Here is a 13,428-nt window from a genome sequence, read left to right as displayed (position 1 = left end):
AATGTTATCAGCTATTATGCACTTTCTATTTTCATTCAGGTTTCATAAGGCCCATGAGGGGGTGGCATTTAATTAATCACTTCCACATTCTGCCAAATTTCACTACATAATGTTCAAGTTTGCATAGCACTTTTGCCAAACTGGTCACCCCCAATAAACAGAAAAATGGCCTAGATAAAATAATTGAAAGTGTAATAATAATTTGCATTAACAGAATTTAAGTGCCAGGTGGTCTTCATGTTATTTTAAACATAGAGCAAATGCTGATGTGAGAAATTCCACTATGGCAATAAAGACACTTGACCAAAGTCACAGAGCTGGAGAGTAGTGAGCTGGTAGCCAAACCAATGTCCATTCAAGGACAAAAGACAAAGCCCCTGCTCAGCTCACCACCTACTGCTTCCCTCCTATTAGGTTTTTTAATATTTTCAAGGTATTTGGAAGCTTTCAATGCTTTATTTTATATATAAACAATGTAACCTGCTATACCTTGTACTGATTTACAGTGACACTTCCTTACAAATTTGCTATTAATCAACATGTGTTAAGGAATTTAGGAGTGAATTTTTAGGAATTTAATCAGCAATCATCAACAAGATTAAAAATGTTTGGGCTCTATCAAGTGCTTAGAAATAAGTTAAATTTAATCTCAATATATGTGTTGTACATTTTGCAATAGTTGTTGGCTCCTAGTCCTGATACCTCTGCAGAAGGAAATGAAATAAGATCCACTGAATACCTTTTTCCACTTAAAAATAATACATGGTTGATTCAGAATCAGAATCTCTTGGGAGCAAAGAGAATGAGAATAATCCCACACAGAAGCAACCTTCTATGCTAAGTTTTCTAGAGAAGACAGAACCAGAGAGGAACAGGACTGTCTCTAGAACACTCTATGAACATGAAGGTATTTGTAAAACTGTCTCCTTGGTGAAATGCATTGCATGTAGTAGCAACCCCACTACTCAGATGACCTGCAATACAGGCCAAGAATCTCCACTTGCCAGGGGATCCCTGGACTCACCACGAGACGAGCTCTGTCATGTGTATGGGCCAAACTTGAGAATATTTAAAATGTATAGGAAAATGAGTGAAGGCGAATATTTCATAGAAGGACACCTCTTGAATTCAACAAATGCTGTCCCCCAAAGAGGCACTTATTTTACAGGATTACTGCTTTTGCAGATGGGCTAAGACGCCTTTCCATTTTGGTCTTGATATTCACAGAACTGAACATTCTATGCTATCTACACCTGGTCCCATCTTCTGTTCTACTCTCATTGGAAGGTAAAGGTATTTTAAACTGCTATTACTCAAACCCAGAGTCTCTAGAAGTGAAAAGTTTATATAAAATGACAGGCTACCACTGTGTAGACCTGCACTGCTGGAAGAGTCCCAGAGCACAGCACAGTTGTCCTAAAGTGCCTTGAGTGGTCACATCTCCCACAGGGATCCTGTGGCCAACAGGACTGTCCTCACCTGAGAAACAAGAAGTTTGGTGATCAGAAAGAATTTGTCCAATGTCCCAGCACCATGAAATGTAAGAGCCAAGACTGGACAGAAGTGACTCCAAGAGCCTGATATTGCACTGTGCCACGGGACCTCTGTGCTATCCAGTTGCTTACCAAGAGCCTTTGCTTCTTTGCTCCCAACTAACAGCACAATGCAAACAAAGAGAACATTTATATATTTTCTGAAGGTTAAAAGAACACTTGAGAGAGACACACAATTTTCACAGATGTCAGGTTTTCAGGCCTCTGAGCTATACTGAAAAGACTCCCCCGGAATTGAGAACATCAAGGGCCTTAAGAAATGGGATGTCTAATTGGGCATGGTGGACACACTTGTAATCCTAGTGTCTCAGGAGGATCTCGATTTCAAAGCCAGCATCAGCAACAGGGAGGTGCTAAGCAACTCAGTGAGACCCTGTCTCTAAATAAAATACAAAATAGGGCTGAGGATGTGGCTCAGTGGTTAAGTGACTCTGAGTTCAATCCCAAGACCCCCCTACAAAAGAAAGAAAGAAAGAAAGAAAGAGAGAGAAAGACAGAAAGAAAGAAAGAAAGAGATATGATGTCTACCCCCGACCATCCAGGATCAGGCAAGGAACAGGTACTGGCTGATACTGTCACAGACAAGGTTTTAGGTGTTAAGCTTGTACCAAATTCAAAGAAACCATCTTCCTAATGAACAATTGAGAAAAAAAAAAAATTTACTACTAAATAAAAACAGCACTGTTTCTTTCCTGTTCTGTTGACCTGTGTTAATAGATGGCCCTTCCCCCACCTGTGTTATCTCATCAACCTGACTCATGCCACAATACTGTTCAACGGGGCTAAGAAACTTCTGGCCAAAAGTTGGATGGATGCAGCTCTCATGATTTCATCCAGTCTTGGCACGCTTTCTAAAATTAAATGTCTTTTGGCTGCACCTAATCCTCCACATTAAAAATCGACAACTGTGTACATATTAAATAAAAATGGAGGGATTTCCCCCAGGCAGTGGGCATTCTTGTCTGAGAGCTTCACAGTGGCATGGCAGCTTGGTGGAGGTGAGCTCCCTGGAGACTGTTTTGGCAGTGGTCCAGGGGAGGGAGGAACTGTCCGTCATTTGTAATGGCATGTCCTGGGACCTTGCTGCTCCAAGGTGCCAGTCCTGCTCTGAATAGGTGCAACAGGAGACTGTGGGAGTAAGACTGGCCAAAGACCCCAAAGAGACTAGGGTAAAGGCTGGTGGCTGGATCTACGGCCTGCTGCCTGACCTAGGTGCCCTGGACAGGTTGGCAGGAAGTCAAGCAAAACCTAAAACAGAAGATTCTCAGGAATGCAGGCAAGAAGCGGGTTACTGGTTGCTGCCCTGTTCAGGGAATGAAGACAAGAAGGCTCGGGCCTTGAAGGCAAAACCTTAACAGCTTGCCTCACGCTGTCTTTTTCATGCAACACTCTCATGCCGGGACTTTCTCCACCTGCTTCCTTGCAATAAATTTTAACCTTCTCCATGTCTCTTTGTCTTTCACTCTTGTTGACCAAAATATACAGTTGAGACTTATTCTGATGTTTTGTTTATTACAAGGAAGTTTGCAACTGTTCAATAGAAAAGTCTACATTTTTCCCTTATATATATGTCAAACACTATAAGTCGGTGTTTGTTTCCTGTTTCCATTAAACAGGCTGCAGACGCTATTTGTCACCATGCTACCCATGGGAGGTAGATGGGATGAGCATTGCCAAAGTCAGCCTTCCTGAACCAGGTACCTGAAGTTGTGACAGTCATCCTGGGACAAGGAAAGTAAGGTGGAAAAAAAAGCACAGAGCCACCAACCCTGACATCACTGAGTGGCCAACAAATTCTAGCAGAGTCCTACCACCAGACTTCTAGAATGAGAAAATTTACATTTAAGCCACTATTAGTCAAATTTTCCAGTACGTCCAAGCAAAAGCATTCCTGATGCAAACTACTTTTTTATGATAAATGATTTATTATTTTGTCTTAGTGTCAGTAATTTTCTGTGAGAGATGTTCCTCTTAAGTACTTCGAAAGTAGACGGAAGACCTCCGCATCGCTGTTGGCCCTAATCTTCAAGCAACATTATTCTAGTTGATCAGTTCTCCTAATTTTATACAGCCAGGTTTTGTAACACTGTTCTGACTATAAAAGTATCTGACAATCACAGTATTCGTTGTGCTACATTACAGAGTAGGTGCCAGAATGGAAAGACAGACCACTGAAAGAAGAACGGAAATGTTCATGCCTAGACAGAGGGAAATAATTAACTGAATGCTGGCGCAATCAACTTCTTTCAATCGTTCTTCAGAATCTTACTGATTTTACTTATTGCCACCTACACATCAAATAATTTGTGGTATGTATTGTGAACAATGAAATCTACCATACTGTAACATGAGCTGTACCCTAACATTAGGAGAACGTTAAATACAGTTAAGGATATGGAACTATAAAATAAAAACTGGATTTCTATATTTACTGACTGTTTTAGGGTTTCCCTCCTCATTCAGCAAGATGTAGGCCAGACTTTAATTTATGGGCTGTTCCTTCAGGATTTACACCCTATATATCTGGTTCCCTGATTCATTCGAGTATTAAACTATTTAATGGTCATTTATTGAGGTCTCACAATTCTATGCCAAGCATTGGCCTATGCCTAACACTACTCTTGGTGATTCAACTGACTGAGTTATTATTTTATCCCAGATCCTTCCAATCCATTAATTATAGATTTGCAATGAGTTGAGGCATAAAAGAAAGATTCAGTTGAAATCAGGCTCTAAAGAATTACATTTGGGAGGCTGGGAGTGTAGTTCAGTGGTAGAGTGCTTGTCTAGCATGTGTGAGGCCCTGGGTTCAATCCCCGGCACCACATAAAACTAAATAAACGAAGTAAAGGTATTGTATCCATCTACAACTAAAAAAAAAAAAAAAAAAAAAAAGAATTACATTTGGAAAACATATCGCTACCAGTTACTTGAAGATATTCATAAAATTGAGATAAATGGATTAGAAAGATCAACAAAACATCTCTAAAGATAAAATACAGTATAAGGGCAAAATGGCATATCTAAAAGATCAATGGACCATTAGATGAGAAAATTGCCTCCAAGAAAATCCAAAGGCTGTGCCTCCCTCAATTCGAAGAGGAAAAACGGGCTGAGCTGGGGACACAGGTGGATAGAGCAGAGTAGAAAACCCAAGTTTCCTGACTCCCAGCCTTAGCGCAGCAGGATTGCTAAAATCACTGGTGATGACACCCAAAAGTAGTCACGTCTGTTAATATTTCAGGAAGATATTTTAAGTTTAACAAATTAAAAATTCAAAACTCTCAAACCCAGAAAATAAAATCAAGTAAGATTGCTAGTAAAGGTTTCTTATCTCAGGAATTGCTGGTATCACATTATCAGTCCAATCAGAAAAGATGATATTTGTTAACTTAAAGCTAAAACATGCCATAAAAAAAGACACCAGGGTTGCGGATGCACTTCAGTGGTAGGGCACTGTTCTATCCTGTGTGATGCCCTGGGTTCCACTCTCAGCACTACCAAGGGTTAAAAAAAAAGACACTGAAAGTGCACTGAGTGATGTCCTTAACTAATGAACTTGCAAACAGCCTGCTCTTCTATCCATCTTCAGAACGCTCTAAAGGTGACTTAAAATTTCCAGAGCTGACATCTATATTCACAATTCCATTTAAGTGAAATTTCTTAAATAGTATTTAACCTCTGGAACTTTCAAATACTGAATGATTGCCATTAGTGCATAGGTTTTGCTGTTTTTATAATATTTACATTCCTGCATGGAAAACCCAACTGACCGAGAGGGCAGAGAAAATCCTACCAATGCTTTGAAAAGATTATTTCTTTGTGGTCCTGCTTTTCCTTTGTACATGAAGGTTTCCAAAAACAGTTTGTTTAGTATGAGCCGACTCATTGAGTATTTTCAGTTTTTCAATGAAAAGAAAAACTCCCTGCTTTAGCCCCTACCACCATTTGCAGCTTTACAAGAACACTGTGTCGCTTGCCTCTGCCACCGGGATTTCAAAGAAGTCACAACACTTCACCTTTATGCTGGGCTAAACTCAGGGTAGCCATAAACACTCTGAAGTAATACAAACCTAAATATTCCTGCTAGGCAAACGGAGCAGAGGAACCGAATTATAATGAGCTAGCAGCTGTCACAATATGACCACAGTAACCAAATCAAAATATCAACCGCTAACCCAGATGAGATTCAAAGGTCAGCCTATAAGCCAGCAGCTTTCTTCAGTTCTGCCTGAAACCTCAGTCTAATCCTGCAGTAAAATGTTCCACTGAGCTAGTTTAGAAACCAGTTACTCTATGGCACTGAATTATTTAGTGCCTGGGTGCAGCACTGTCAGGAGCACAAGAACCAAACGCCCCGGTAAGGACACAGAGCCACTCACAATGGCGCATGTGAAGATGCGGCAGCTGATGCTGAACTAAGCTGCACCCAACTGTACAAAAGTATCACTTTCCACATCCTTCAGTCACCAATTCATGTAGATAATCTTACTGGGCAACATGCTCACTTATCCTCAATCTGGTTTTCAATTAAGGCTCTGGAACAATGGAAGGAAAATACATGCTTAGATCCCTCCTTGGATCAAAAAGTTTGAGTTTGAAAATGTATTGTCTATCATTGTAAAACTATTTGAACAATAACTTGCAAAAGTTTAGTGCCAGACAAAAAGAAAAAGAAAGCATGTTTTTAAAAAATCCATATTCTTTGTATAAATTTCTTGCCAGGATTTTCCAAGTATTCTATCGCATATAAACAATCCTCTTAAAGACTCAGACTCATGACCCCTCTGCCCGATTAGCATATTCTGAAAGCTACCCAACTGACCACCTGTGAAGGTTTAATAAGACCGTTTTAAAAGTGCAGTGAACAAACTTCCGACAGATCTAGTGTATATTATTATAATTAATAATCACAACCAGGCACTAGGAAGAAGTGACTTATTGTCTCCTGGTACAAAACAATACAGGGAATTCCATCTAAGGCAAAATGCAAACTGGTTTGCATCTACTCAATGCATGCAATGAGTAAGCACTAGTAAATATTAGGTGAGAATAGCATATGAATTGGTAATACAGGTGGTCAGTTTTGTGGTCTCAATCCTTCTGAACCCTTCGAACATCAAAAACAAAAAGCCACTCATGCCTACTCTAAATTTTTAAAATTGGAATCTTGCTTTTTGTTTATTTTCATTATATTTTTCTTTAATATCAACCCACTAAACCTTTGTGATAACCACAATCACAAACTGATGTAAAAAGTAAAAACAACCTTATAACCCAAGAACTGTCATGAATTCTTCTAGCGTAATAAGCACATGTGTCTCAGTGTGCACACACACACATAAGTACAAATGTGTTCATTTATTTTATTCTAGAGATTCACAAACTATGAAATAAGATATTATTTTCAGACTGTCTTCTTTTGGTACAAGGAAAGTGTCCACAAAGGTCATATAACATATAATAGGAGCTTAAACACAAAAAAATATACTTCTAAAAGAATATATTAACAATTATTTTAACACCATTATCATTTATATCACGTTTTGCATAAATTTGAGATAGAGAGCTGAACAAATGTATTTTTTTTCAACAACTGTAATATTTATGTAAAACCACTCATGTGAAATCTAAAAGTTCAGAGTTGTAATCAAAGGTTTTGTGACCATTGAGGAGTTCAAGGGCAAATTTGTTAGCAATGCCTACTTCACTTCCCTAAAATAGTGTATTGTCATAAAGAATAAAATATTTTAAATATATAATAAAATTCATCCCCACAAGTAGAAAGTGGTATAGTACTTTTTCTCTGCTTTCAGTAAAATATAACCTTACAAAGTAAACAGTTTATCCTCTCCCCTCAAAAAAAAAAAAAAAAAAATCAGGTCATCTGCAGTTAATAACTCTTTCCTGTAAAATTAGTGTCACTTATTTCTGTAGCAGACGCCTAATTCAGTCACAGGCTTGATTGATTTGACAATAGAGAATCTGCTCCAATAAAGTGGCTGATTTATTTCTGATGCTATAGCTTTTACCCTAATGTGACATCATGGAGTAATTGAGTCTCTGAAATGTAAAGAAATCCTTTGTAGTTTTAATGAAAACCAGTTAGATCCTGAGAGTGGACTGTTGTCCAAAACTTGCAGTAAAGTCTAATACCGCCTTCTTTTGGTACAAGGAAAATGCCCACAAAGGTCAAATAACATATAATAGGAGCTTGAACACAAAGAACAGTTTAGAATACAACATATATTTTATAAGTTCCAACTGTTCCCTAAAGAGCTTACTTTATCTTTATTACGAATTGGTTATCCTTAATTTCTTAAAAATGACATATGTCTTTTTCTTGTAAAGGTGCAACCTTACACGAAACATGACTCATCTTAGAAGTGGTTTCATTTTAAATAAACAGCCGCCTGGGCAAAATCAATGAGAATCTTTGTTCCTAAAGTCTGGCCCTGAGACACCCAAGGCAACCAAAAAAGCTTTGCAATGAGAGAAATTAGAGGTGAGAAGAGTTTTTAATACAGTATCCTTGTCATTCTCTAAAAATATTTTTAAATTCTTGTCTCAACTAAAAATGTAATGTATTTCATACTTGTTTCAAAGTCTTTCTTTCTCTTTTTCTTCTGCACACTGAGCAGTGCCCTCGCGCTCTAAGGGCGACTTCCCTGACCCAAGAGTGACACTGCCCCGTTAATGTCAGATAAACCATTTAGCCCAAGCACAATTCTTTTCTGTGCAAAAATCTGCTTGAGGTGGAAAATGTAGCAGTTTGTAAACAATAAAGAGCCATGTTTCAGACCAGACAGCTTATCTAACAGAGAAGTCCTTTCATTGGGAACAGTGGGTGGGAGCCTCGTGGACATAGTAGCATTTCCTATCACAATGCAGGAGACTGTCTCGGCCTCCATATTTAAGAGTTTAATGGGAAGGAAGGCAGACGGGATAAAAGGGCAAGGCTGACATGGATTTTCAGCTTAAACAACAACCAAGTGAAAAGAATCCGCTCTCTCCGCAGCACAGTGTCAGCCCACTTATATTTTAAATACTATTTGGACTGAGAACTAATTTGGTTTGTAAAACAGTTGACCATGAGGAAACATGTATGAAAATAATTCTTTAATATATTTTAATTAACTGGTATAGTTTATAGTAGTAATTCCCCAAGCAGCTCTTTAAAGTTTTTCACATTTATAATGTAAACTTCTAAATAAGACTAGTAATTTATTCTAACTTACTTTAACTCATCAGAGGATAATTTTATAAATCTTCTAAGGAAGTTAATATATTCTTTAGGTGCTATTCCTCAAGACTCAATTTCAAATGAATCTTTTATTCTATTTTGTGAAGTTGGGTGAAGATGAACAGAGAAGCAGAGACGGAAGAATTAAAACTGTTCTACTAACACTGAAGAGTCTCAAGTTGTCCTTTAAAATCTAGGCTGGCAAACATATCTATTATCTATCTCTACATATCCTGAAAACAGGAAGGCTGATATGCCTCCCTATCAGCAACTACCATAGAACTAGGATCCTCCTTTAGTTACCAAATTAAAACAGAAATCTGAAATCTACCATTTTGAAATTTAAAAAAAAAAAAGAATCAAACTTAACTTTGTGTGGCACTCAAAGCTGGGGACACACACAAAGGGACAAACATACAAGTTGTCCATTCAAAATAATTCTACGCTAAATAGCTGATTTAATGATTTTTTTTTTTAATGACTGAGATAGTCCTTGGACCATCCCCATGTTAAGGAACTGGCACAACTTCCAAGGCTTTAAAACTAGGACATTCTTTAGAACCATTTGGAAATACAGTTTCAGAATGATCTAATTATTGCTGTGTCTTTCCTTTGGAGAATGGTCCAACAGCTTGTGTCATGAAATCTTTTATTGACAGATTTGCAATAGAATTTGGGCAGGTTGAAAGATTCACTAACACTGTTAAGAACTCACATTAACTAGAACAAAGATCATTTCTTCAATCAAAACTGAAGTAGCCAGCTATTGGGACCTTTTAAGCCATTATGAATTATCTTTTCATCACTCAGGTTACTGCTGTTAAACAAACATCCCTACAGAGTAGTCAAAAGCAGAAAACTATGCTCAGGAAGCCAATATCAAGGGCAAGGTAGAAATTCACAGATAGCCTCAAATTACAGGCAGGCATGTAGCTTGCTTTCAGTAATGCAGGATGGGGCCTGTCTAGACAACAAGCACTTATAGTTCACAACTTGATAAATACACAACAGCTTTTACAATTCCACTTGAACATCCTACTCTGATTTAAGCACACTAAGCCCATTGACATTATTTATTTCCATAACCCCAATAATAAAAATTCACATGTACTATATATCATTGCCAACCATCAGGCCCAATGACATTTTTATTAGAAGTATTCACCACTTTGATTTTATTGACCTTAACTGCAAAAACTACTATTGCAATATTGAAATTGGGCAAGTGCTGTATGTTGAAGAAAGACAAAATTTCCTCAGTGATTCAGCATCACTGAAATTGTTTAATCCTACATAGTTATAGAACTTAGTCATGGATGTACTATTAACCAGCACAGACTGTCAATACTGTTCTGCAACTAGAGATCCCAGTCAACCAGCAACCTCTGTCTGAGGCAGGTTTCTGCTACATGGTTAAACATAAGCGTTCAAAAAGTGCACAGTAATTTAAAACATGTCTTACTTTGTATTCTGGAATTGACAAAAGGTGGAGAGAGATTGTCATGTGACCCAAGGTCCCTGCTGGTCATATGGTCATACGGAGTCCCATCTCCATAGTTCTGTAAATAAAATAATAGTGTAAGTTTCAATTTCACATCAAGATTTCAGCATATAAGCCAGACATGGTGGTTCAAGACTGTAATCCCAGTGGCTTGGGAGGCTGAGGCAGGAGGATCACAGGTTTAAAGCCAGCCTCAACAACTTAGTGAGACCCTGCCTCAAAATTTAAAAAAAAAAAAAAAAATTAAAATGGCTGGGGATGTGACTCAGTGGTTAAGTGCTCCTGAGTTAAATCCCCAGTACCAAAAAAGAAAGAAAGAAATCAACACATAAACATACTCATACTACTGCAATCTCTCCCACCCAGAGCAACTGGAGTACATTATTCCCTTGAACCTGGAACCTCACTGTAAGGAAGCTAACCTTCACAGAGACAGTAGGTAATAAAGAGGTCTAGAATCTACTGAACTAAATTTCCTAATAATAATAATAATAATAATAATAATAATGGCATCAACCACATGGAGTTGTTGACATGAAATAATGCATGTAAAACAGCAGACACATAGGAATTATACTACACATATTAAAAATTATTCCTTTGATGAGCTCACATTAAAGCAACATTGTGCCATAAGGGGAAACTACCCACAGCCTGTAATGATTTGCTTTTGGAAGACCAGGGTAGAGGCATTTAAACAACAACATTTGGTTTTATGATATTGAAGTTTCAGTGCTTTATTACAGTTGCCCTTGTGGTTTTAAGAGAATGGGTTCATTATATCAGTAATTAACACACAGGAATGTGAAGAATATTCGAACACAACTATGAACATCAAAACTTTAGTGTAAACTAGTATGTCCAGAGTTGGCCAAAGACATGAGACACAAAAACAAAAAAAAACCAGTTTTAAGACAGAAAATCTGGGACACATATTTTTTATTATTGTAATTATATCCTTGTTTGGGAATTTTAAGTTAAAATGATGTTTTTAAGTTTTCCAGTCATTCAAATCTTAATGGAGAAATCTGATAACGTATAAGAGTTAAAATCATCTGTACTATAGAACTCAAACTGCAGTCTCTCTATATAAAGTAGCTAAAGGGGGTGGTGGGGAAGGACTCTGCTCAGCTGGCTAAGCTGCCCATAAAGTCTAAGTCAAATTTACTTAGAAGTATCAGTTGGCGTGTGAGCCAAAGGGCAGGGTCTGCCCACACAGAAAAGATGGATTCTGTGTGAACAATGAAAAGGCACATCGTCACCTTGCTGGAGAACGACTGGAACCCAGAGGACAAACAAGTCTGCTTCCAATCGCCTTTCCCCATTTACAAAAATTAACTTGGATGCTGCGGTAACCTAATTCTGTCAATATGTCCACATATAAAAAGATGTCTCTTTTTACAAATACCTGTTGTGGGTTTTATAACCAGGCATTGTATAACACTAATTATTTATTAAGTGTCCTCATTCTAGACAGTACACTAGAAGCTTAATATGCATTATCTAATTTAATCCTCAGTGCAGTGCTGCAAGGAAGATAATATCACCAGTCGAAGACAGTAGGAGAGGGGCATGGTGAGGCCGTCTGGGCCCAAGTCTGCAAATTATCTATTTCATGCAAACTCCCTGGTTTTGGAAAATATAAATGATAATATACTGACTCAAAACTATTCTTGAATATATTCCTAAAGAAAACTGGCAGTTAGTAAACATCAAATTTAGATGAAAGTCAGAATGATACTAAATGGACTTTGTTGGCCCAACCCAAAGGACCATGTGTATAAACTAAATGCGTATAGTAAGAAATAATATATAATAATAACAAATACTTCTTATTTCTTACAAAGTCTATACAGTTCAATACACATAGTACTGTACTGAATTACAAGTAATACAATCATATGTAAGAAAAAGAAATTGAGTATATCTGAATGAACTGAACAGGAGAAGGGAGCTCCATCATCTCTACTTGCTGTCAAAGGGAATGGATTTATTTCTGCAAGTGCAGACTGTAACATGAGGAGGAGGAAAGATTTCCTCAACCCATCCATATAATGCATTAGAATGTCAAGCTCGACAGCTGCTGTGAGGCTCAACAAAGTTCGTAGTAAGCTCAGAGATCCTGCTCTACCCTGAACACTAGCATGAGCTCCCAGTGCCAAGGACAGGTGGAAATGTGTAACTATGACTTGCTAAAATGTCCTCGTTTTGACAACTTGATGACCTCCCCGGCCTCTAATGCCAAAATAGAGATACTCCAGCTCCACTCCAAACTGATGTGAACACTTGCAGCAAAAAATTCCCCTCAGGGGCTGGGGTTGTGGCTCGGTGGTAGAGCGTTCGCTTAGCATGTGCGAGGCCCTGGGTTCAATCCTCAGCACCACATAAAAAAATAAAATAAAATAAAGGCCTTGTGTCCAACTACAACTAAAAAATAAATATTAAAAAAATGTTTCCCTCACTACAAAGTCTTTCATCTGGAGGCCCAGCTAGGGGAGGGAGAGGTATGTGCTTTAAAATGTGCACTGAGTCTACTTTCAATCTGGAAGTGTGTGTGTGTGTGTGTGTGTGTGTGTGTGTGTGCGCGCGTGTTACAAAAGCTAACATGGGTTTTAGAGGCCTTAGGAAAAAGTCAGTGAAAGACATCACATGATTAAATTATTAGAAACACAGACGATATTCTGGTTCCAATGTTCTCTTTTACGAATTAGGGAAATGGAGGACCAAAAAAAGTGAAATGGCATGCCCGAGGTCATATGCATACAAAAACCCAAATGAATCACCCCCTACCCCACCCCATCTCATGATCTTCCCCATACACCCAAAAGGTACAACCAATGACAGAAAAAAGTCCATGAAAAAGGGCAGCAAAAATCTGAGACTAAATAAGTGAAGGAATCCAATTGCTGAGCAAAGGGCCCTGCTGCTGGAATGTGTACCCAGCATGACACGGAGCCAGACTCATGACACAGTCTGCACTAGGAGGACAGGCCTTGGACAGTGTCTTCCAGACGATTCCAGAGTCTAGTCACACCAAGGTTATGGGGATTATCAGGATTTTGCTTTCAGTTATTCTATCTTCAACAAATAATTTTCTAGAATATTAGATCATAACTAGCAAAAGTAAGGCG

At 38.2% G+C, this 13,428-nt stretch overlaps 1 protein-coding gene across 12 annotated transcripts in view; it reads right to left on the bottom strand.

Annotated features, from left to right (window-relative positions):
- Positions 1–13,428, bottom strand: part of Tcf4 (transcription factor 4) — a 348,091-nt gene that overhangs the window by 215,322 nt on the left and 119,341 nt on the right. For all 12 annotated transcript variants that reach the window (XM_048806171.1, XM_048806164.1, XM_048806170.1 and 9 more), the window contains one exon: positions 10,259–10,355. In XM_048806171.1, the coding sequence (XP_048662128.1) occupies positions 10,259–10,355 (97 nt within the window). The remainder of the gene's footprint in view (positions 1–10,258; positions 10,356–13,428) is intronic.

This window comes from Marmota marmota, unplaced genomic scaffold, assembly GCF_001458135.2.
Source record: "Marmota marmota marmota unplaced genomic scaffold, marMar, whole genome shotgun sequence".
Lineage (NCBI taxonomy): Eukaryota > Metazoa > Chordata > Mammalia > Rodentia > Sciuridae > Marmota > Marmota marmota.
This window is presented reverse-complemented; position numbering and strand designations above follow the sequence as displayed.